Genomic DNA, 26,170 nt, shown 5'->3' with positions numbered 1-26,170 from the left:
AGGAGCACACAGATGCACTCCTCTGCCTCACATGCCACTCTTTTGATGGCCTCTGGCACCTCTCAGAATCACAGAATCACACAGTGCAGAAGAGACCCTTCGGCCCATCGAGTCTGCACCGACATGTGAGAAACACCTGACCTACCTACCTAATCCCATTTCCCAGCACTTGGCCCATAGTCTTGAATGTTATGACGTGCCAAGTGCTCATCCAGGTACTTTTTAAAGGATGTGAGGCAACCCGCCTCCACCATCCTCCCAGGCAGTCCATTCCAGACCGTCACCACCCTCTGGGTAAAAAGGTTTTTCCTTACATCCCCCCTAAATAGATTTAAGGTGAGAGGAGAAAACTTTAGAGGAGATGTGCGGGGCAAGTTTTTTACGCAGACGGTAGTGACTGCCTGGAATTCGCTGCCAGAGGAGGTGGTGAAAGCAGGTACGATAGTGGTGATTAAGAGGCAGCTTGACAAATACATGAATAGGATGGGAATAGAGGTGATACGGACCCCGGAAGTGCAAAATGTTTTAGTATGACAGGCAATATGATCGGCGCAGGCTTGGAGGGCTGAAGGGCCTGTTCATGTGCTGTACTTTTCTTTGTTCTTTGTTCTAACCCTCCTGCCCCTCACCTTGAACTTATGTCCCCTGGTAACTGACCCTTCAACTAAGCTGCTCCCTATCCACCCTGTCCATGCCCTTCATAATCTTGTACACCTCGATCTGGTTGCCCCTCAGTCTTCTCTACTCCATCGAAAACAACCCAAATCTATCCAACCCCTCTTCATAACTTAAATGTTTCATCCCAGGCAACATCCTGGTGAATCTCCTCTGCACCCCCTCCAGTGCAATCACATCCTTCCTATAATGTGGTGACCAGAACTGCACACAGTACTCCACCTGTGGCCTCACCAAGGTTCTATACAACTCCAACATGACCTCCCTACTTTTGTTACCTATGCCTCGATTGATAAAGGCAAGTGTCCCATATGCCTTTTTCACCATCCTACTAACATGCCCTTCCGCCTTCAGAGATCTATGGACACACATGCTAAGCCCCTTTGTTCCTCAGAACTTCCTAATGTCATGCCGTTCATTGAATACTTCCTTGTCAAATTACTCCTTCCAAAATGTATCACCTCATACTTTTCAGGGTTAAATCCCATCCGCCACTTATCTGCCATTTGACCATCCCATCTATATCTTCCTGTAGCCCAAGACACTCAACTTCACTATTAACCACCCGGCCAATCTTTGTGTCATCCGCAAATTTACTAATCCTACCTCCCACATAGTCATCTATGTCGTTTACATAAATGACAAATAATAGGAGACCCAGCACAGGTCCCTGTGGTACGCCACTGGACACTGGCTTCCAGTCACTAAAGCATCCTTCTGTCATCACCCTCTGCCTCCTACAACTATGCCAATTTTGAATCCACCTGATCAAATTACCCTGTATCCCATGTGCCTTTGCCTTCTTGTAAAGTCTCCCATGTGGGACCTTGTCAAAGGCTTTGCTGACATCCATATAGACTACAACAACTGCACTACCCTCATCTACACACCTGGTCACCTCCTCAAAAAATTCAATCAAATTTGTTAGGCATGACCTCCCTCTGACAAAGCCATGCTGACTATCCCTGATCAAACCTTGCCTCTCCAAGTGGAGATGGATTCTATCCTTCAGAATTTCCTCCAATAGTTTCCCTACCACTGACATGAGACTCACTGGCCTGTAGTTCCCTGGTTTAACTCTACAACCCTTCTTAAATAGCGGAACTACTTTAGCTGTTCCCCAGTCCTCTGGTACCGCCCCCGTGGCCAGAGAGGAATTAAAAATTTGGGTCAGAGCCCCTGCGATCTCCTCCCTTGCCTCCTTCAGCAGTCTGGGACACAAATCATCCAGACCTGGAGATTTGTCCACTGCTAACACCTCCAATACCTTGTCACTCCCTATATCAAGTTGCTTAAGAAACCAAAGCCTGTCCACTTTCTACAAGGCACAAATCAGCAGTGTGATGGAATACTCTCCATTTGCACCATCCTGACTTGGAAATATATCGCCGCTCCTTCATCGTCGCTGGGTCAAAACCCTGGAACTCCCTCGCCAACAGCACCGTGGGTGTACCAAACATTCAAGAAGGTGGCTCACAACCAGCTCCCCAAGGCCAACCAGTGATGGGCAACAAATGCTGGCTTTGCCAGCGACATCCAAACCCCATGAATAAATAAAACAAAACAATCGCGTGATTTGGACAGCCTCCTGATTTCTCAAGCCCACTCATCCCCTTTCAGATTTCCCCTGCGTCTCACTGATATCTCCAGCATCTTCTCCATGACCATTCCAGCGGCTCATCATCTGACTCAGATTTAGCAGGGCCTCTTGTCCAGCAATCCTCCGAGTGCTGGAGACCTTGGCTTTCACTGACATCTCCTGCTGTGGATACATGTCTGTGCAGTGACCACCAGACTGTGAGCCCAAGCCTACATTAGATCTATGATCTATGTGTATCAGGGCTGGTGGAGGGTGAAGGTGACTACTGTGATGGTTCTACAGGTGAGAAGTCCTCATTCTCTTCTGAGGTCCCACATGGGCTCGGGATGATTTCTGGAGGGGGAACTGGCCTCACTCTCTTACCGGTACCTGGAATGGAAAGAGGAGAGAATAAGTGACTGCATAGCCTGCCTCCAACATAGCACAGCGCCTCACCCTCAGGTTTCAATTGTCATAGATTAAACATGCTTCCTCACTGGATGCGTGGGGGAAGCTGACCTCACCAATAGCACGTGCATGGTCACTCTCCTCCCTTGCCACCTTGGCAGCCCACTGTTAGTGTGGGGGGGCAGATTTTGGGCATGCACCCTCCCATCTCTCTCTCACACCTGTTATGTGCTGTCTTCTTCTGCGTAAAGATAGAAAGGTGGATTGTGAGCACGTCAGGTGCTGGAGGAGGTCGCATGCTAATAATTTTGTGGGCGGAATCATTTCAGATTTGCACTAAGTGCGGTAGCCAAATCTTACCTGCTGGCCACAATGGCAGCTTTTCACACCCTTTCGTCCCAAACACACCTTATTAATTATGCATTCCTGGGAGACACGCCGTTTCCATGGTGGGTGGGCTCTCATTCGCCCGCCACGCCATCACTTCGCCGTTTTAGCATGCCGGACACCATATTTAAAGTCCAGCCGCACACACACCACTCAGTGCTTTGAGGCCACAACTGCTGCAAAGAAGACATGACTCTGAAAGGCAAAAAGACTGCAGCCTCCAGGTTCAATGACGCATCCCAGAGCGTCTTTTCAACACATTGGAGGCTCACCGTGATGTCCACTACCACCGCTCTGGCCGCAGGATGAGCAGCAACTTCACTAATCTGGTTTGGGAGGCAGTGGCAGTGGTGGTCAGTGCCAACACTCTTCAAAAGAGGACAGCCACCCAGTGCTGCAAGAGGATGAATGATCTCCTCTGTTCCGCCAGGTTAAGCCACTCTTCTCATCACTCTCGACCCTCATATTCAGAAACCCATCACGTATCCACAGGGATATTCTGAAATTTCTGAAGAGGAGTCATATGGACTTGAAACGTTAACTCTGTCTTTCTCTTCACAGATGCTGTCAGACCTGCTGAGTTTGTCCAGCAATTTTTGTTTTTGTTTCATATTTCAAGCATCCGCAGTATTTTGTTTTTAACATATCCACAGGGATCTCACTCACACCAGTTCAAGGGACATTACCATTCATTTTCTCACACATACCTTCATTGTCCTCATCCTGTCCATGGGACCACTCACCACCTACACATGCCAAGCATACTTATCATCTGGCCTGGCAGCTGTCCTGCTTACACTCTCTCCATCTCTATTCATGCAGGACAAGCTGGCACACAACAAGAGGGAGAGGTCACAGACCGGTGGAGGAATGTCTGAAATCAAGGTCCTCACGGACTTTGAAAAGAGAGCCATCCAGCTGGCCGGCAAGAATCTGGACTGGTCGTGTGCTGTTGGTGAGGGCCGCGGTGCTCTACCAAGTGAGGATCCAGCAGTGTAACATCCATCAGACAACCATGCTGTGACTGATGTGTCCTGTTTCACAGGCCACTGCCATGCACTAATTATCTCCCCTTGCTTCTGCAGGCATATCTGGCAAACAGCCAATGGAGTCCACGACCCAGGGCCTTCAATCAAGCCCCGAAGAAACCTTTGAAGAGGAATCTGGAGGCACCCTCCTTGAAGTCCTGTCACATCACTCACCCACACCATCCACCAGCGCAGAGACACACACCTCGGTGGGACCTAGCTTTACAATAAACTCGGGATCACAATCTGGTGAGCATACCATACTGTCTGATCTCCAGCAGGTGGTAGCAGGGACTTCCCAGGTGTCTGGCACTCGGAGGACTGCTGGAGGCGGAAATTTGCTAAGTCCGAGTCAGATGACAAGACTCTGGACTCGGTCATGTCACAGTTGTTGGGGCTGCAAAGTCAAACTTGGCAACATCAAGAAGGGGTGTCTGCTGCACTCCTCAGATTGAAAGGCATGATGGGGGAGTCTGTCTGCCTTCAGGCTGAGGTGTTAGCGCCAGCATGCCAATGCACCGAGGTCAACACTGGTAGGACAGTGTCTGCCATGGAGACCTTGGTCCAGGACTCAATCGCTGACGCCATAGATGGCCAGTATGTATGCGAGTGGGGTCCGGAGCAGCTCAATGTCATTCCACTTACCCCTTCTCCTCAAGGAGTCGGCCAGGGGCCCTTGCGCACCCATAGGAAGGAGGATCAGCAGGTGTAACCCCTTTGGCCATCCATCCAGGTGGCAGTGGCTTAGTGGTATTGTCACTGGACTAGTATTCCAGAGACCCAGTGTAATGCTTTGGGGACCTGGGTTTGAATCCCACCACGGCAGATGGTGAAATTTGAATTCAATAAAAATCTGGAAATAAAAGTCTAATGATGATCATGAAACCATTGCTGATTGTTGTAATAGCCCATCTGGTTCATCTGTCCTTTAATTTCCTTTAGCGAAGAAAATCTGCAGTCCTTACCTTGTCTGGCCTACATGTGACTCCAGACCCACAGCAATGTGGTTGACTCTTAAAAATGCTCTCTGAATGAGGGCAGTTAAGGATTGGCAAAAATGCTGGCCTAGCCAGCGATACCCACATCTCATGAATGAATAAAAAAAACAACTCCAGGAGTGTCCGGCCCATCCGAATCCCCTCTTCCTGTGACTTCAGGAGCTCTAGCTGCACAGGCTGAGGAGGGCATCACTGCCAAACAACAGGACCTGGAAAACAGGCTGCCCTCCAGGTCTGGGCCCTCCAGAAGATGCCTGCCAAGATCATCACAGACATGCAGTCAGCAGGCTGCCTCCTCATGCGCTGTGGATGACCGGGGAGCACCAAGACATAGCGGCAGTTATAGGAAAGTTAAGAAGATGTAGTTGCGCAGCCTGGGCACATGTGTTAATCACTTATACGTCCTGTTTACTATTGTCAATAAACTCCCAAGCATGTCTCCCTGTCTATGGCTCCTTGTTCTGACGAGCAGTGTCCGTGTCACTCAGATGTGAAGCCTTTCTGCACAAGATAAAGGCAGGTGTCTCAGTCCAAGGCCTCTTCCCTGTTCTGTGTGCAGCCATCAGACCAAAGTGATGCTCCGGCCTCACACTCCCTGGGCACATTACTGATGCCTGCAGCTCAACAATGCCTGTCATTGCTGCCAGAATGTTGTGGGCAGGCATCAGAGAGTACCACCATTCTCTCTTTGTGCTCGTGGCACCTTTAAGGTGGAGTTGGCCCCCTCCTCTTCAGCATCTGTGACCCAGTGACACTGTGCTCCTGAAGGGGTCAGGTACTGAAGGTGGACAAAGGATTAGGTGCTTTTAAAGTTTCATGGCTGCGTCTCTATGATATGACCCTGATCACAGCATAAGTGAGCTGCCCTTGGCCAGACAGGAGTCAGACATTCTCAGGGGCTACATAAAGACCTATGGAGTGTCCCCACTGCATGTCATCATCATCCTCCTGCAATCGGGCGACTATTAGGGCCTCCACTGCGTCTCCATGACAGGAGCATTATCACAGAGGATAAGTGCACTGCCATAGGCCAGACTGGAGTCAAACATTCATGGATGCATTGTGAGGATCTATGGTGTCTCCTCACTACATGTTGTCATCATCTTCCACAAAATTAGCAGTTATGAGGCCCCCCCCCGAGTATGCCTGCCTTGTCTGGCTAATGCGATGGCCTCATCCCTATCATAATCGCCATCGAGGACCTTCTCACCCTCACCCCCTTTGGCATCCTCCTCATCTGAGGAGACCTCCAGCTCCTCCTCAGCCAGCTCCTCTCCCCATTGCAGCGCCAGGTTGTAAAAGGCGCAGCAGAAGACAACGATGCGTGACACCCTCTGTGGACTATATTGCAGGGCTCCACCAGACTGGCCCCGGCACCAGAACGTCATTTTCAGCATCCCATTGGTCCGCTCCACCAAGTTGTGAGTTGCAGCATAAGCCTGGTTATACCTTCACTCTGCTGCAGTCTGAGGCCGCCGCACGGGTGTCATCAGCCACATCCTCTGCTTGTCCAAGAGGAGCCATCCTTGCAGCTTCTGTGGACCATGGAAGATATCAGGGATCTGTGACTGACTGAGAATGTAGGAGTCATGGACACTCCCTTGAAACCGTGTGCGGACCTGCAGGATGCATTTGTAGCCATCGCACACCAACTGCACATTCAGCGAATGGAATCCCTTGCGGCTGACATAGTTGCGAAAGAGGTCTGAGTGCAGTCGATGGCACCCTGTACCTGTAGAAAACCCGAGGGCCCTTGCATGCTGGCTGCTCTGGTCCTGGATGAAATACACAAAGTTGTGTGTCCTCGCGAAGGTGGCATGTGTGACCTCATGGATGCATTGGTAGGTGAATGCTTGTGATATCCCACAGAGATCACCCTTGGACCCCTGAAAGGAGCCACTGGCTTAGAAATTGAGTGCTGCGGTCACTTTCACGGCCACTGGCAATGGATACCCCCCAAGTCCCCGTCGTGCCAAATCCTGCAGTGGCTGGCAGATGTGACCGACCAGTTCCCTAGACATGCGCAGTCTTCGGCAAAACTGGTTCTTGGTCATCTGCAGGAATGAAAGGCAACGTCTATGGACCCTGGGTCTAATAAGGCCCAAACCAGCGACAGCTTGCTGTGGCTCTCGACTATGCGGGAGCCCCAGCCATCTCTTCTTCCCGAGGGTACTACCCCTCCATCTGTGCAGCCAGGCACCTCAGTTGCTCTCTTCTTAGTCACCTTTGCTCTCTCACACCACGAGCCAGACAGCTAGTTCACCAGGCTCCATGATCCTGACATACTCCTCCTGCAGGATGAAAGAGAGAGAGGCATGAGCACTTGGCACGTCATAACATTCAAGGCTATGGGCCAAGTGCTGGTAAATGGGATTAGGTAGGTAGGTCAGGTGTTTCGCACATGTCGGTGCAGACTCAATGGACCAAAGGGCCTCTTCTGCACTCTGTGATTCTGTGACTCTATGGGTTAGCATGGGTGTACTAAGAACCTGTCTGGGTTAAATCTGAAGGCCACTTAATGCAGCCCGGACAGTGCTGGCCACCACTTGGATGGCCAGAGATTCATGCGCTGCATGGCTGCCCGAAAGTCCACCCCTCCGCCCCACTCCACCTGACAGATTGGCGGCAGCTTTTCCCATTGGACTGCATGCTGTGCTCTCAGTTCAGGTGCAAGCATTCTCCTAACCCGCGCTGCAAGGCTGTACTATTAGCTTGAACCATGGGGGAAGCTGGTCCAAACTGGGATGATGACATTGCAAGGGGCTGTGAGCGCCTCCATCATTGACTGCTCCACAGCCAAATTTAGCAAGGAGATTGTACAATGTTCCCAGTCACCCAGTTGTTCTGCAGTCCACTAAAATGCTCATTACTTTGCAGTCTGTTACCGAGAGCTGAAAAACTCTGGAGCACTTGGTGGCACTTTGATGCCTCTGTATTGCTTGTGGGCAGAGAAACTAGAGGCCCCTCTCCAGTCATATCAATGTGGCTGTGCCTGAACTGTCTGAGCTGCAGAGGAATGGTCACTTTATACGAGGTTTCCCTAATGCGTGGCCACTTCCCTTGCCCATTCCTCACAATCCCGCACATGCTTGTGCTCTACCTTCAACTGCAGGTCAGCCCTTCCCCTCCTCAATGCATCTCGACCTAGGGCAGCCCTTGCCCCCCTCCAACATGCCTCAACTGCAGTGCAGCCCTTGCCTCACCCCCCCCCCCCCCCCCCCCCCCCCCCCACCCCCCCACCACCAACGCACCTCAACCTTGACGTCCAACAGGTGACCTGGGCAAATGCTCTACAATGTTACTGGGTACTCACCTCCGAGTTCCCCTCAAAGTGCAGCCCACCAAGTGCACACATTTTATATGCTGTTGTAAAACATGTCGGTGTGCAAACACGCAGATGTGGGTGGATGATCCAGTGGGGTGGGACAATTCTGGCGGGCTGGGTTTATAATGATATGCAGATGCATTACAATGACGTTCCCGATGTCCAATGGTGGGAAATGCTGCCCACCATCGGCAGGCAGAGTGGATGATTGCAAACTGGTTTCATGACATCGTGAAACCAATTTTTGGCCTTCTCGCCATATTTTCCGCTCACACCACCGAACATGCCCAATGCCAGCGGGCACGGAAGATTCCGCCCTGTGGTTTATACCTTGTGACTCTCCAAAGCCTGTACACCAAGTACAATGGGTTTGAGGGCATACTGTTCATCTGCATGGATAAGCGTAGCTCCAACAGCACTGAGGAAGCTGGACACCATGCAAGATTATGCAGGCCATTTGACTGACACCCCATTCAACATTGAGTCCCTCCACCACTGACCGATTGGCAGCTGTGTGTGTGCCATATGAAAGATGCACTGCTGCTGCCCCCCAAGGCTAGTTCGGTGGACCCCCTCCAGATCTGTAGGCTCTAGCAGCAAGCAAGACAAGAGCAACGGTGGCATGGCCGTCAGCAGCACCTGCCGGTTGCCTTCTACTACAACCCCCTCCCACCCCCACAATGGCTGTGCTTTCAGTGTGGCTGTGTCAGCTACCCGCAGTTGCCTCTCTACCAGTGGACCAAATGAATTGCAGTGGGGAAATGAGGCAGCACCCCAGCATCTTGTGAAGGACATTTAGGGATGGACAGCACAGATGGTGGCCTTGCCATCGATGTCCACGCCCTATGAGTCATTCATAGACTGGTGAAATGAGTGTGGAGAGCAGAGGTTCACTTACCCTGGCGGTGCGGATTAGATCATTCATTTGTTTCCTGCACTGCAGGGCTGTCCTCCTCTGCACAGCTGTGGCATTGACCACCCTGGTACTCTCCTCCCAGGCAGGTGTGGTGAGTCAGATGGGTCTCCCTAGGAAAGAGGACATCAGTCTTATCCTCCATGGCCTGGAGGAGGGTCTCCTCTAAGGTGTTGCTTAACCTTGGTGCCGGTGCCTGCTGCTTACTGGAGGACATGTCAGTATTGCAGAGTCCAGGTGCAATGCATGAATAAATGTCCGGGTGTGTTTAAATATAGCGTCTGGCCGTGTCGGTAGGGCACGTGACTTCCTGCCCGCCCCACCACGCGATTCAGCATCAAACCACCGGCTGCATAATTAATGAGGTGAGCAGCACAAGATTTGGCATGCTCAGCCACCCTGCTCTCTGGTGGGAGTCCCTCCAGGTTCCTGCTCCTGCCACCAGACTTAGGTCCGGCGCAGAAAATCCTGGCTTCTGTCTTCCTGCAATTCAGTCCTCCTTTGCATCTTTCATTTCTGTGTTCTACCATTGGTGGTGCTACCATGCAACTGTCTATGCCCGAAGCTTAGGAGTTCCCTACCTAAATCTCTGTGCCTCTCTATCTCGCCCTCTTTCTTTCAGACACTCATTGATATCTATCTTTTTACCACGCTTTTGTTCAGCTGTCCTATTATCTCCTTATGTCTTAACATTTGAAAATAATTCTGTTAAGTGACTAAGGTCATTTTGCTGTTAAAGTTGCTACATAAATGCAAGTTCATTCTGGTCTTAGTTTTTGGTTAGCAATCAGAAGTAGGAATCAGTCGTTCTCATGCAGCTATGTCCTTTCTTAAATCAGGACACCAAAACTGTACACAACGCTGTAGATGTGGTCTCACCAATACCCTATACAACAGTAGCAAAACATCCCTTCTTCTATTCCCTTTGCAATAAAAAGCAACATTCCATTTGCCTTCCCTATCACTTGTACCTGCATACTTTCTTTTTGTGATTCATGTACCAAGACACCCAGATCTGTCTGAACCTCAGAGTTCTGCAATCTCTCTCCATTTAAATAATATGTTTTTTTAAATTCTTCCTTCCAAAGTGGAAAGTTCCAATTTTCCCACATTATACTCCATATGCTAATTTTTTTTCCCACTCACTTAACCTATCTATACCTCTTTGCAGACTCCTTATGACTTCTTCACAACTTTCTTTCCTACCAATGCGTCATCAGCAAATTTAGCAACCATAAATTCGGTCCCATCGTCCAAGTCATTAATATAGATTGTAAATAGTTGAGGTGCCAGCACTGATCCCTGTGGCACTCCACTTGTTCTTTCTTGCCAAACTGAAAAAGACCCATTTATGCCTACTCTGTTTCCTTCAAGCTAACTAATCCTCTATCCATGCTAATATGTTAACACCTACACCATGAGCTTTTATTTTGTGTAATAACCTTTGATGTGGCACCTTCTCAAATGCCTCCTGAAAATCTAAGTCAGCCACATCCACGGGTTCCCCTTTATGCACATTGCTTGCCACTTTCTCAAAGAACTCTAAAAATTAGTCAATCATGATTTCCCTTTCATGAAACCATGTTGATTCTACCTGATTGCATTGAGATTTTCTAAGTACCCCACTATAACCTCCTTAATAATAGATTCCAGCATTTTCCCTTTGGCAGATTTTAAATTAACTGGCCTGTAGTTTCTCATTTTCTGTCTCCCTTCTATCTTGAACAGAGTTACATTTGCTATTTTTCTTAATCAATTTATAATTAATAAACATTGCTACTCCCAATAACCTTTGATACTGCTAGTAAACCTTAATACAGCTAATAAAACCTTACACTTACTAATGAATTACATGTGTTTTGAAGATAAACGAGTAAAATATTCACCAACCAATCACACCTGTTTTACTGCGATGTCACGCTTTAATTTCCCTCAGAATGCAGCCACTCCGCTCTGGAACCACAGACTGGACTGGATTGGATAATTTATCTAGGTGCTGCTGACTGCCTGCAGGTCCTCTTTTTGCCTGCTCTTCAAGGTCCTGCTTATGGCCTCCGGGTCCTCATTTCGCCCGCTCTTCTAGGTGCGGACATGGAACAGGTTAGGGGAATGCTCATTCCCAAAACAAATAAGGAAAAGAGGAGAAAATACCCCATAGCAGGCAACACGTGTGGAGATCACAAAGGGAATAGCAGTGAAACTCATGCAGGGTTAACCACTGATAAGCAAGATGAAACAAACCAATTTTTAAAATTCGAAGAGTGATGTAATGGATACAAAACCAGAGTTCCTACAGGAGGTTAAAGGTTGGCAAAAATCCAATTACAGCCTATTAGCCTCCTAGAAATCAGATTTGTACACGTGCTTAGGGTTGGAGCTAATAAAATCACAACTTAAAGATGTGGACAGCGAGGGGTTAAAACTGATCCAAGCAGACTGGGCTAGCAATCTGAAAAATTTGCATGTTAGAAGCTTCTGTGCTAAACAGTATGAAGGCAGGCCAGTGAGAAGCACAGAATAGCCCTCCAAGTAACTAAGAGAAGCTTGGCTGCTACCAGCGAAAGGGAACTGGATAATTATCTGAAGAGAAAAGATTTTACTGGGATACAGGGCAAAGGTAAATAGTGGGACTAGCTAAGTTGTGTTGCAGAGAACTGACATAAAGACAATGTGCTGAATGGTCTCCTTCTGTGCTATAACCATTCTATGATTCTAGTATAGATACATTCAAGAAACTTGACAAATGCATGAGCAAGACAGAAGCAGAAGGTTACCCTGATTGTGTGATCAAGAAGGGTTGAAGGACGGTTGTGTGGAACATAAACACCAACATAGATGTGGTGGGCCAAATGGCCTGTTTCTGTGCTGCAAATTCAATGTAAAGCTGCCAGGAGGGAATACAAACACTATATCGCGTTTCACATCCTCAGGCCTTCGCAGCCGAGGATTACTGTAAATCACTTTTCCACCACCACTGCTCCCACACACTCTCTCACACCACCGCCACCCCCACCAAAACTCTCTCTCCCCCACTTCCTCACACTCTTTCTCCCCCATCCCCTTACACACTCGTTCCCCGCCAGCCCCTCACACTCTCTATCTCCCAACCCCAACACTTTCCTACCACCCCTCCAACACTCTCTCTCCCCCCACCTCCTCACACTCTCTCCCCCCACCTGCTCACACACCCTCTTCCCCCACCCCCTCACACACACTCTGTCACACAGTCTCCAGTCACTCACTTACTCAGACGCCAGTGGGCCCCGCCTCTCCAGCTGCCTTGCGCTCTGTTCAGGCTCCCCTGAGCCCACCATTCCAGCTGTCTCGCATTCTGCTTGGGCTCCCCTGGGCCCTGCCGCCCCAGCTGCTCTGTAGGCCCTGGAACTTACTTTCAAATCTTACCTTTCCACTCCCTGTTGCTCGTCCAATCAGGTTGGTTTCTCTCTGCAATTTGCAGGGAGGAACCAGCGTGTGATTGGATGAGCAGCTTTACAGCATTTATCAAATATATGTTACTTGAATGTCCAACAAGTTTGGTGGGCCACATTGAATTGGACAAGTCTGCTTTTAATGGAAGGTGCCAGAGCGGCATTCTGGTGTGCTCCAGCAGCACTACACCACTGCAGCCAGGTAAACCAACCAAACCCCTTAAATGATATTTAATCTAGAGCTACAGCAAGGAATAGGCACAGGGTTACTGATAAAATTATCTGTCATGCCTACCACCAAAAAAATAAAGCAACTTCAGAACCCTGATGCCAGTCTAATCTTTTCAAATGAAGGCAGGTTTTATTTGTAACCAACCACCTGAAACGGAAAAACCAATGTAAGAAGATGTTATCAGGGCCCAACACAGTTTAGGATTGTTCCCTCCGGGACACCTGGCCCACTCCTCCATCACCCCCTATACTTCAACCCCCTCCCATGGCAACTTCCCATGCAACCGCAGAAGGTGCAACACCTGCCCCTTTACTTCCCCCCTCCTCATTGTCCAAGGGCCCAGCGCTTCACTTGCACCTCCCTCAATTTAGTCTATTGCATTCACTGCTCCCTATGCGGCCTCCTCTACATTGGAGAGTCCAAACGCAGACTGGGTGACTGCTTTGCGAAACAACTTCGATCTGTCCACAAGCATGACCTAGACCTCCCTGTCACATGCCATTTCAACACACCACCCTTCTCTCATGCCCCCATGTCTGTCCTTGGCCTGCTGCATTGTTCCAGTGAAGCTCAATGCAAACTGGAGGAACAGCACCTCACCTTCCGACTAGGCACTTTACAGCCTTCTGGACTTAACATTGAGTTCAACAACTTCAGATCATGAACTCTCTCCTCCATCCCCACCCCCTTTCCGGTCCCCCCCTTTTCCAATAATTTTTTTAATATATTTTTCTTTTCCCACCTATTTTTAAATTTATTTCGATCTTTCATTTTATCTCCACCTTTTAGCCCATTTCGATCCCTTCCCCCCACCCCACCCCCACTAGGGCTATCTGTCACTTGCTTGTCCTGCTTTCTACCCTTAATGTCACCTTGAGCACATTTCTTAGATTATATCACCACCGTCAACACCCCTTTGTCCTTTTGTCTATGACATCTTTGGCAATCTCTTCTTTGCCTCTACCTATCACTAGCCCTCTATCCACCTCTACCTGTCCCACCCCCCTCAACCAGCTTATACTTCACCTCATTTCTATATTTCCTTAGTTCTGATGAAGAGTCGTACGGACTCAAAACGTTAACTGTGTTCCTCTCCCCAGATGCTGTCAGACCTGCTGAGTTTTTCCAGATATTTTTGTTTTTGTTACAGTTTAGGGTCATCTGGGTGTTACAGTCCTAGCTGATGTTAACACTGGGCAAATCTAGAGCGAAACCTGGCTTGATAGATCCTAACTTTTATTTTTCATTTAGGAACCGTGGAGGTAAGTTACTGAACAAATTCACAGGAGTCTGCTGATGAACTTTTAACACAAAGAATAAAACATATTAAACAAGAAAAATGAACTATATTACATTACACCAGACAAAAAGGTTGAAAAGGTCTCAATACAAGCATAAGAACATGATTCAAATATTCACTATTCCTTCACCCCAGCTATATCTTTACAGACACATACAAATTTGGAAAGATAAAACAATTTAACATGGCCAGGATTTTCTGGTCCTGTCGTGGGTGGGACCCGCTGTGGGTGAGGCAGCTCCCCAGCCAGAAGTCCATTAACTTGCGATGGGACTGGAAGATTGCAGCAGAGGGCGGGTGTGGAAAAGCTTGCTGCATATCTATCTTATACACTAATATTCAGGGTACGTATACAGTACATTTGAACCAACTGGCGAACTCTGGACAGGCACTCCACACTCCAAAGTAAATGACAGATGCGACCAAAGCAGATTCTATGGATTTCTCAGCAACCCACCCAGATGCTTGTTACACCGTGAGCCAACTGGTCTCACTGAAACTCTGTCTTTCTCACAAGGGTTTCCAATCTCCACGTTTGAAGAACTCGCCTTAGAATTCTCTCCCAAAAGTTGCTCCCAGTCGGACAGCTTCAACAAGAATCCACCTCCAGGGTTTCAATCTCGCCTTCTGAGATTCCTTTCCTCTGGATCACCACGTACACTCAAGCTTCACCTCCAAGCACATTTTCAGATCTTTGGCCGTGCCAAGCAGAACACTACTACTTCAAAGGGTACCTTTGTCCTTCTGGCCTGCAGCATGGAGTCAACAACCTTTGGCTGTGCTCTCAGATCTTCAGGGTTTCTCTCGAGGCCACTTTGCTTCAAGTCTACGCCCCACAGCTCTTCCTTTGTTCCTTTCTCTCAACTTTACTTAACAGGATTTGTTTCTGATCTCTGCCCTTGTCCCTTACCGGGGACTGTCTTTTGGGACCTCTTTTTGCCCATGCCCTTGTTTGGGACCTTCTTCTTGGTTTGGGACCTTCTCCCTGTCTCCCTGTGTTCTGCTCCCTGATACACCTCTGCAGTGGCGCTCCTTTTCAGGTCACCTGACCTGCAGTTTTGCATTGCTTCACTTTTCTTCTTTTTCTTTTGCACATGTATGCAGGGCCAGTTCCTGGCTGAAGAACATAAAAATGGTTGAACTGCATATGTTTGGCCATCTCTTGGCCATCACATGCACAGGAGACATGAAACTGGAAATAGACTGGAACTGCACATGTATGGCCAGTTCCCGGCCAGCACATGCGCAGAAGTTCTGAGGCCAGCTGGGAACTGGAGTTCCCGAACTCCAACTCCAATTTAAACTTAAGGTAAGATTTTTTCCCCCTTTTAAAATCACATGGATATCCAGACCGCAGTAGAGCAAAACGGTTGCAATTTGAGTAAGAGAGTGAATGGGAGTGAATATGTTTTTAAAAATGTTTTTAATACCTTGTAATGAAATGAGTGTGAATCTCATTTTATTCCTTGTGATTCAGGGAGGGTCACGTGGCTACGCCTCTTTAATTCTGAAAATATGAGTTTTCAACTTTCAACTGACTAGAAATTTTGCAACTTGAAATGAGACAGAACAAACTACTTAAAAATGCAAGGCCACCTTCCAAGATGAAGGTGATAAACAAACATTTCGCCCTCCTGGGGTTGCGAAAAGGGAGACATTTCCTATACTTCAAAGACCCATTGAAGCTCGTTACTGTCTAAGGAAGAGACATTAAATTTAAAGTGCAGGATATTGAAACAATGGCTGCCAAGGACAAACTCACCCAAAACCCCATGGAAATACACAATGGGTGAAGTATAACAGACCAGGCTGCAGCCGCTGCAGAGAGATTGCAAGAAAGGCTTCAGCAGAAGAGACATGCTGAAAGCTCTCTCTCTCTCTCCCTCTCTTTCTTTTGGAACAAGTGTATTACCCTGTTCAGAAGCCAACATAACTAGAAATTTACCAGCGAACCAAGATATTGTAATAACTGCAACAACTTCTAAATCTGACCACATCCACGACACCAGCTAATCCGAATATGCCGCAACATTTAAAAATCTACACCTCAAGGGCAATCAAAGGACACTTATATGCTTTATATGCTTTTAACTTTCTCATTGAACTCTAACTTCCCTTATCTCTTATACCTGTTTTTGTGTGTATGTGTATGTGTCTGTGTGTGTGTGTGTGCTTGTGTGTGGGCCTGGATGACTGAATGAGGGCTGAAAGTTTGATGTCACGATTTCAATATTTTTCCTTGGGTTTAGTTGTTAATAAATTTGCACTTTCTTTCACTCAAGAAAACCTAATTTGACTGGTTCCTTATTGCTCACTGCATAAATAATTAAATATATTTGGATTCAGAAACGGGCATATCCTCATCAAAAAGAAACTCAAACCTTTGTTGTGACTAATCGACGAGATTGAATAGAAGGGAGCCAGTTCACTACTCCTTACCTGATCATTATACTACTTAGTTAATCACTTGTTTCCCATGAGCAGGTGACATATAAACCAGACCTGGTCTGTGTTGCAAAGCATCCCCTTTTATTTTGTTTAGCTGTACAAACCAAAGCATCCCTGCTTTATCGCTGCATACTTCATACCTTTTTAAACTGTAATGCTTCTGTGTTGTGTTTTGTTTTACAAAATTAATCAAGGTTCTAAGGTATCTCAGATCAAATGGATTCTGCTGCTGTAAACTCATCTCCAGTGAGTGTAGCAGAAAACTGGTCTGGAAATCTTCCTAACAGTAAGAGTTATGAATCTGTATGGAAAACCTCCAGTGCACTTAAGACCATCCAGTAAAATGGCAATGGAACAGTTGCAGGAAGGTGTCATTAAAAAAATGCATTGCACTTCACTTAAAAATGACCAGGAGTAAAGTCAAGGTTTTAGGTGCCTTTCTAGTCATAGAATGATGTATAAATCTTTCTGTTTGTGATCATAACTTGGTGAATGTCCATAACTCTCTGGAGCTATTTCATGTTCTTTGCACTCTTGCCATGCAACCGAAACAAGCTGTCGATATCATACCGATGCTGAACTACACAATGTGAGCTGTCAGACTGCCGATCAGATCTCAGCAGGGTAGACCTACCTCATGTCATAGCAACAGATCAGGGGCAGATGGTCAATCAGATGGGGTCACAGAAATACAACTCAGAATCATATGGTTCAGAAAATATTTGCTTGAGTCCCAGGCCCCCGAGGGCTTGGGCCCTGGTGTTTTGTACCTTGTACACCCCCCTCGCCCAGGCCCTGCCGGTAGGTGTCTTTCCTTCAGCAACCACTGCCTCCCTGGCAGTGCTGCTGAGCAAAAGAGCTACCAGCCTCTGATTGGCTGGCAGATCTCAGTAGGTGGAACATCCGCCTTCATGTCCTAATCCTGGGCAAAGGCACGCCACTGGCCTCTCAACTGCCTGATTGGATCATGGTTTGGTGAGCAATGTGGGTCTCTTGCCAGCTCTCCAGCTAGCAGGTGAGCCCCCGCTGCTGCCTCCACACGATTCTGCCCATTGTGTTTTTATTATTATAGGAACTCTTCTGTCAACATGCATAATTATCTCTGCCAATCCAGTCTCCGCAATGTGGTGATAACAGCACTCATTAAGGGAGCAATTCACCTTCATTTCACCCATTTTTTAAACATACAGCATATAAAAGCTTACCAAAATTGGATTGTAACCTCTGCCCAATCTGTACACAAAATCTGGTTTTTTTAATAAATGGTTTATTTTAAACAAAATGTAAATGTCGACAGCTGAATTCAGAATTTCTTGTTCTTGACTCTCTGCTTACTACTTCAGTTTAAAGGTACTCTTTCTCGACTAATACCCTTTCTGTTTGTTCACATTTCCCACAGATATGTTTTTTGATGACTGTCAATGTAATTGGTCAACGGATGGATCTGTATGCCATGCTTCATGCCTTTTGGTTATTTGCATTACTCTACCGACGCCGCAGAAAAGCCATTGCAGAACTTTGGCCGAAGTACTGCTGTTTCCTAGCGTGCATTTTGACCTTTCAGTACCTACTTTGTATTGGAATCCCACCTGCTGCCTGTAAAGGTACATGTGCTGCATGCTTTAAATTATTATAATTAATATCAGTAAACTTGAATTTTTTCGGTTGAAGATATTGCTAACCCCGAAAATTTTGAGAATAGTGGCCTGATCTTTCTTTGATTTAATTTCGATATCATATACCCTGTGTCACTTTGGCACCAAACAGTAATTAAAAGTCAGTTGTCAGGGGTCAATATTTTTTGAATAGAAATTAATATGATTGACTTTGATGAAAATGAGAACACATCATAATCTTCATCTATACTCATATTTTTACTATTTATTTAAATGCACAAATTCTGTTTATGCTGATGCAGTTGGATTTACACCGCGACGTTTGCTCAATTACTAGTGTGCACCATTCAACTGCCGTGATCGTTTCTCTTCCAACACTTACTATTAGCTACAAAGTTACAGCTCTATGAAGAGGTCGTAGTCAGTTTGGAGGGAGACAGGTTTCCCTTTAAATATGAAACAGACTTGCTGTTGAGTTTTGCTTTAAAATAATTTGAAACAGGAGAACCATGCAACATGTTGGGCAATATATTCACAGCTGAAGTAGCAATGATGTCATTTATGTCAGCTCTGTCTTTCTGATTGTAATCAGTGATTATTAATAAAAATGAAATGTAGACGGATCTGTTTCATTGTCCAAATAAATACTAATCGATATGTGTCACAGTACTTTTATTGTTTTGCAGAGTATCCATGGAGATATGCAAGTGCCAAAATCAACTCAAACTTCATTAAGTGGTTGTACTTTCCAGACTTCATCACAAATCCAAATCCAATGTTCCTTATCTGTGAGTACAGGGAATTTTTTGAATATCATTATTATTAGGGACCAAATTCAGAAATATGACATAAATCTGGTTGGTGTTACTTGGTGCTCTGTCTTGCTGGTGTTTTCTAATATACCTATTGCTTTTGTTTAATAGCTTCTTCATTTTTGCATTCATGCATAATCTGCTTTCATGCATGATGATAAAATACAAAATTCAACTCTTTGAATAAATATTTTTAAATGCTTATTGTGCAAATGCTGGGTTAAATTTATGTTTAACAGATCCACTGCTATTTTGTGGCAAAGTAGTGAACCAAATGATCATAGCTTTAATATTCTTTTCAAAATGCTGAAAATATTCATAATAGGTTATGATGGTATTGTATCATAAAATAGAGTAAATCTGGTCAAGTACAACCATCTTTTATTAGTCATAGAGGCTAAATCTAAGCCACCTCAACTATCCCAAATTCCAATTAATTCTGAATTGGCAAACTGACAGTCACTCAGTAGAAGTTTATTTTACTTCTATGAGCCGCAATTACTTTGTAAGACACACTTTATATTTAAATATTTCTGCACTAGTTGTGGAAATCGAAATTTTTACTTTTTCAATAACTGAAATAATTCAGTAGGATTCATATAACAGAACTGAGAACTGCATGTTAAATGAAATATTAATGATTGGGGATATCTAGCAACAATTTCCTTAACAGTTTAACATTAGCTCTTTTAAGAAATTTCTCTTCCCTATAATTTAGAAACTTTCGGCGGAATGGTCCCAGGTTTGCACTAAGTGCAGTAGCGGGCAGGTAAAATGACGTTTTACGGGTTTTCCAAAGCCTGCCTCATTACTTATGCATTCCCGGGAAACACGCTGTTTCTATGGCTGACGGGCTCTCATTCACCTGCCACGCCATTGCCTTGCCACTTCATCATACCGGGCGCCATATTTAAAGTGCAACCATGCGCACACATCTCAGTGCTGCATGGAAGATGTCCACGAAAGGCAATAAAAACTGCAGCCCCCAGATTCAACGACACATCACAGGAATAACTTTTGGATGCCGTGGAGACCCATCACGATGCCCTCTGCCCCCACTCTGGCCGCAGGATGGGCAGTGGCATGACCAACCAGGCTTGGGAGGCAGTGACAGCTGTGGTCAGTGCCAACGCCCTTCATAAGAGGACAACCACCCAGTGCCGCAAGAGAATGAATGATCTCCTCCTTTCCGCCAGGGTAAGTTACTATTCTCACTCTCAACTCACACACTCTCAAACTCATCACACCTTCACAGGGATCTCACTAACTGCCAGTTCAAGGGACATCACTATTCACTCTCTCATACACATCTTCATTGTCCTCATTCCATCCATGGGACAACTCACCACCCACACATGCCAGGCATACTTATCATCTGGCCTGGCAGGTGTCCTGCTTACACACTCTCCATCTTTATACATGCAGGACAAGCTGGCACACAACAAGAGGGAGAGGTCACAGACCAGTGGAGGAATGCCTGAACTCAAGGTCCTCACAGACTTTGAAAAGAGAGCCATCCAGCTGGCCGGTGATGATCTGGACCAGTCCTGTGCTGATGGTAAGGTCAGAGGTGCTCCATTAAGTGAGGGTCCAGCAATGCAACACCCATCAGATAAACATTCTGTGAGTAATGTGTCCTGTTTCACAGGCCGCTGCCATGCACTAATTATCTCTCCTTGCTTCCGCAGGCACATCTGGGAAACAGCCAACGGAATCCATGACTCAGGGCTCCATTCAAGCCCCGAAGAAACCTCTGAAGAGGAATCTGAAGGCACCCTCGTTGAAGTCCCGTCACAGCATTCATCCTCACCCTCCACCAGCACAAAGACACACATCTCAGTGGGATCTGGCTTTAGAATACCCTCAGGATCACAATCTGGTGAGTACATCGCACTGTCTGACCCACAGCAGGTATCAGCAGGGACTTACTAGGTGCCCGGCACTCAGAGGACTGCTGGAGGCCAAAGATTTGCTGCGTCCGAGTCAGATGACAAGGCTCTGGACTCGGTCATGTCACAGTTGCTGGAGCTGCCAAGGCAAGCTCGGGAACATCAAGAAGGGATGTCTGCTGCGCTCCTCAGATTGCAAGGCATGATGAAGGAGTCCATCCGCCTTCAGGCTGAGGTGATAGCACCAGCATGCCAATGCACTGAGGTCAGCACTGGTAGGATGACGGCCGCATTGGAGACCTTGGTCCAGGATGTCGCTCCTGCACTGCTGCACAGGCTCAATTCCATCGCTGATTCCATAGTTGGCCTCCAAAAGTACGTACGCGTACAGCTTGATCTCATTCCATCTACTCCTTCTCCTCAAGGAGTTAGCCAGGTGCCCTTGGGGATGCCTGGATGCATAGGGAGGAGGTGTACACCCTGGGGCTATCCATCAAGGTGACTCTGGGAGTGTCCAACCCATCCGAATCCTCTCTCCCCATGACCTTAGCAGCTCCAGCTCCACAGGCCATGGAGGATGCCATTGCAACACAGCAGGACCCTGGAAGCCGGTTGGGGCCCTCCAAGTCTTGGCCCTCCAGAAGATGCCCTCCAAGGTTACCACAGACAGGGCATAGCAGTCAGCAGGCTGCCTCCACCTCTGCTGTGGATGTCCAGGGAGCACCAAGAGGTAATGGCAGGGTAAGGAAGGTTAAGAAGATGTAGTTGCACAGCCTGGGCACAGGTATTAATCACTTGTGCATACTGTTCACTATTGTCAATAAATTCACAGGAGTGTTTCCCTACCTATGGCTGCTTGTTCTGATGAGCGGTGTTTGTGTCACTCAGATGTGAAATCTTTCTGCACAAAATAAAGGCAGGTGTCTCAGTTCAGGGTCTCTTCCCTGTGCTTTGTGCAATCTTCAGATCAAAGTGATGGTCCAGCCTCACACTCCCTGGACACATTACTGATGCCTGCACCTCAACGGTGCTTGTCATCGCTGCCAAAATGTTGTGGGCTGGTGTCAGAGAGCACTGTCATTCTCTCTGTATGCTTACAGCACCTTTAAGGTGGTGCTGGCCCCCATCTCTTCAGCTTCTGTGATCAGTGACGCTGTGCTCCTGAAGGGGTCAGGTGCTGAAGGCAGGCAAAGGATCAGATGCTTCTAAAGTTTCGTGGCTGCATCTCAATGATATGACTGATATGACTGATGACAGTGAGCAAGCGAGCTGCCCTCGGCCAGATAGGAGTCAGACATTCTCAGAGGCTATGTGAAAATCTATCGAGGTCCTCACTGCATGTCGTCATCACCCTCCTGCAATCGAACGATTAGGGCCTCCACTGCATCTTCATGACAGGAGCATTATCACAGAGGGTATGCACACTGCCATAAGCCAGGCTGGAGTCAAACATTCAGAGATGCAATGTGAGGATCTATGGAGTCTCCTCACTGCATGTCATCATCATCCTCCACAAATCTAGCAGCTATGAGGACCTACCGCATGCGCCTACCTCTTCTGGTCAGTGCGAGGGCCTCATCCCCGTCATTTTTGCCTTTGAGGACCGCCTCACCCTCATCCCCTGTCGGGATCCTCCTCATCCGAGGAGACCTCCAGCTCCTCCATCTCCTCCTCAAAGCTCCACCAGACAGGTCCAGGCACCAGAAACTTATTTTCAGCATCCCAATGGTCTGCTTTACCAAGTTGCTGCATGAGCCTCTGCTCTGGTACAGTCTGAGGCTGCCACATGGGTGTCATCAGCCACAGCCTCTGCAGGTAGCCCTTGTCCCCAAGGAGCCACCCCTGCAGCTTCTGCAGACCTTGGAATACGCCAGGGAACTGAGAATGTGGGAGTCATGCACACTCCCTAGAAGCTGTGCGCAGACCTGCAAGTTGCGTTTGTAGTGGTCGCACACTAGCTGAACATTCAGCAAATGGAATTCCTTGCGGTTGATGTAGTTGACCACATGTTGTAATGGAGACCTGAGTGCCACATGAGCGCAGTCAATGGCACCCTGTACCTGTGGGAAACCCGAGATCTGGACAATTCCAATCACTGTTGCATCCTGGCTGCCCTAGTCCTGGGCAAAATGCACAAAGTTGTGTGCCCTTGCAAAGATGGTGTCCGTGACCTCGTGGATGCATTGGTGGATCGAGGCTTGTGATATCCTAAAGTGGTCACCTGTGGAGCCCTGAAAAGAGCCACTGGTGTAGAAATTGAGTGTTGCTGTCACTTTCACAGCCACTGGTAGTAGATGCCCTCCATGTCCTCATGCACCAGATCCTGCAGCAGGTGGCAGATGTGACTGACCAGTTCCCTAGACATGTACAGTCTTTGGCGATACTGATTCTCGGTCATCTGCAAGAATTAAAGGCGGTGTTTATAGACCCTGGGTGTCGCTAAACATTAACCAGCAACGTCTCACTGTGGCTCTTCGACCGCATGTGTAAGAGCCCCAACCGCCCCTTCTTCCTGAGGGTGCTGCACCTCCCTCTGCTCAGCCAGGCACCTCAGTCATTCTCTTTCCAGTCATCTTTGCTCTTGTACACCAAGAGACATACAGCTAGTTCACCAGGCTCCATGATCCCGATGTACTCCTCCTGCAGGATGAAAGAGAGAGACACATGGGTTAGCATGGGTGTACTAAGAACTTGTCTTGGCTAAGTCTGAAGGCCCCATAATGCATTGCGGGGAGCGCTGGCCACCACTTGGATGGCCAAAGATTACTGTACTGCATGGCTGCCTGAAAGCCCACCCGCCACTGCCCCACTCCACTTGAACAATTGGTGGCAGCTTTGCTCATTGGACTGCATGCTGTGCTCTTAGCTCATATGCAGGCATTCTCCTAACCCATGCTGCAAGGCTGCACTGTTAGCTAGAACCATGGAGGAGACTGGTCCAAACTGGGATGCTGACATTGCAAGGGGCTGTGAGTGCCTCCACTAGCGACAGCTTCATGGCCAGCTTTAGCAAGGAGATTGTACAACGTGCTCAGTCGTCCAACTGTTCTGCATTCAACTAAAACGCTCATTACTTTGCAGTCTGTGCTCAAGGTGTGAAAAGCTCTGGAGCACTTGGTGGCTCTTTGATGCCTCTACATTGCATGAGTGGGCAGATAAGCTGGAAGCCCGACTCCAATCATATCAATGGCTGTGCCTGAACTGTCTCAGTTGCAGAGGAATGGTCACTTTATATAAGGTGTCCATAATGCGTGACTCCCCCCCACCCCACCCCTCCACAAGTTGCCTCAATGGCAGGGCTGCCCGTACAACCCCAACAAGTTGCCTCAACGGCAAAGCTACCCTTGTCCCCTCCTATAGTCGCTTCTTTTGCAGGACATTGTAGCTGCCACCGCCACCCATGCTGGTTTAGTGATGTTGCTGCCCATCCTGTGGCCAGAGTGGAGGTAGTGGGCATTAAGCCGGGCCTCCACTGCATCAGACAGGCACTGGGAGGCCGCATCATTAAACCATGGGGGCTGCAGTCTTCTTGCTTTTCATGGCCATGTCTTCTTTGCAGCAGTCCTGGACTGGAAGTGCGTGTGGCTGCACTTCAAATATGGCGTCTGGCATGATGAAGCGGCAAGGTGATGATGTGGTGAGTGAATGAAAGCCCGCCTGCCATTGAAACAGCATGTTTCCCGGGAATGCATAATTAATAAGGCAGGACTGGGACGATACGTTGTGAAAAGCCGCCATTGCGGTCGATGGGTAAAATATCCTTTTTCTCGCCCACTACCGCACTTAGTGCAAATCCGGACAATTCCGTCCAATGAAAATACATTTCGTTGACTAAGATAATTTAAGTGTCTCTATCAATTCAGTGAGAAAATTTGTGTTTATGCCTCATTTCAACCACTAACTTCACACCTCATTCTTTCCATGTATAATTTGTTTGTGAAATGCTGGTCATGTTATAGAAATACTAACAGTTATTTTGTAATGTCCAAAAGTAATTTTATGGCTGATACCCACCAATATGTCCAAATGCAGCAAAACCTGGACAATATCCAGGCTTAGGCTGACAAGTTGCAAGTAACATTCGCAGCAGACAAGTGCCAGGCAATAACCATCTCCAAGAGAGAATCTAACCATCGCCCCTTGACATTCAACGACATTACCATTGCTGAATATCCCACTATCAACATCCTGGGGATTACCATTGACCAGAAACTGAACTGGACTAGCCATATAAATACCGTGGCTACAAGAGCAGGCCAGAGGCTAAGAATCTTGCAGAAAGTAACTCACCTCCTAACACCCCAAACCCTGTCCACCATCTACAGGGCACAAATCAGGAGTGTAATATGCTCCACTTGCCTGGATGAATGCTGCTCCAACAACACTCAAGAAGCTTGACACCATCCAAGGCAAAGCAGCCCGTTTTATTGGCATCCATCCACAAACATTCACTCCCTCCATCACTGAGGCACAGTGGCAGCAGTGTGTACCATCTACAAGATGCACTGCAGGAACTCACCAAGGCTCCTTAGACAGCACCTTCCAAACTCATGACTGTTACCATCTAAAAGTACAAGGGCAGCAGACACATGGGAACACCGCCACCTAGAAGATCCCCCCCCCCAAGCCACACACCATCCTGACTTGGAAATATATCACCCTTCCTTCACTGTCGCTGGGTCAAAACTCTGGAACTCCCTCCCTAACAGCACTGTGGGTGTCCCTACACCACATGGACTGCAGCGGTTCAAGAAGACATCTCACCACCACCTTCTCAAGGGCAATTAGGGATGGGCAATAAATGCTGGCCTAGCCAGCGATACCCACATCCCATGAACAAATAACTAAACAAGTTTTTATTTGATGATACTTGTAACAGACTCTGATGCCCAGTGACCTTTATTAGAGGATCTAACTACGCATAATTATACCATCAGGAAGAGCAGATAAAATTTACCCTTTCCTGATGGCTATTAAAAGTCATAAGTGAAGTTGGGAAGTCATAAGGGTTGCCTGGTCAGGTTCCCAATTGGGGTCAAGCTGCCTGGTTTAAATTTCAAACAATGTTCAGCAGTTAACTGTCAGTCACCATCAATTGGTGCATTCTCCATGGTACTGCCTCTATCAATCAG

General features: G+C 47.4%; 1 protein-coding gene across 1 annotated transcript in view; it reads left to right on the top strand.

The window, feature by feature from the left end:
• Positions 1-26,170, top strand: part of LOC144679989 (piezo-type mechanosensitive ion channel component 2-like) — a 1,019,816-nt gene that overhangs the window by 795,986 nt on the left and 197,660 nt on the right. The window contains exons 24-25 of the mRNA XM_078541050.1: positions 18,121-18,325; positions 19,024-19,125. Of these exons, the coding sequence (XP_078397176.1) occupies positions 18,121-18,325; positions 19,024-19,125 (307 nt within the window). The remainder of the gene's footprint in view (positions 1-18,120; positions 18,326-19,023; positions 19,126-26,170) is intronic.

Source organism: Cetorhinus maximus, chromosome 4 (assembly GCF_964194155.1).
Source record: "Cetorhinus maximus chromosome 4, sCetMax3.hap1.1, whole genome shotgun sequence".
NCBI lineage: Eukaryota > Metazoa > Chordata > Chondrichthyes > Lamniformes > Cetorhinidae > Cetorhinus > Cetorhinus maximus.
This window is presented reverse-complemented; position numbering and strand designations above follow the sequence as displayed.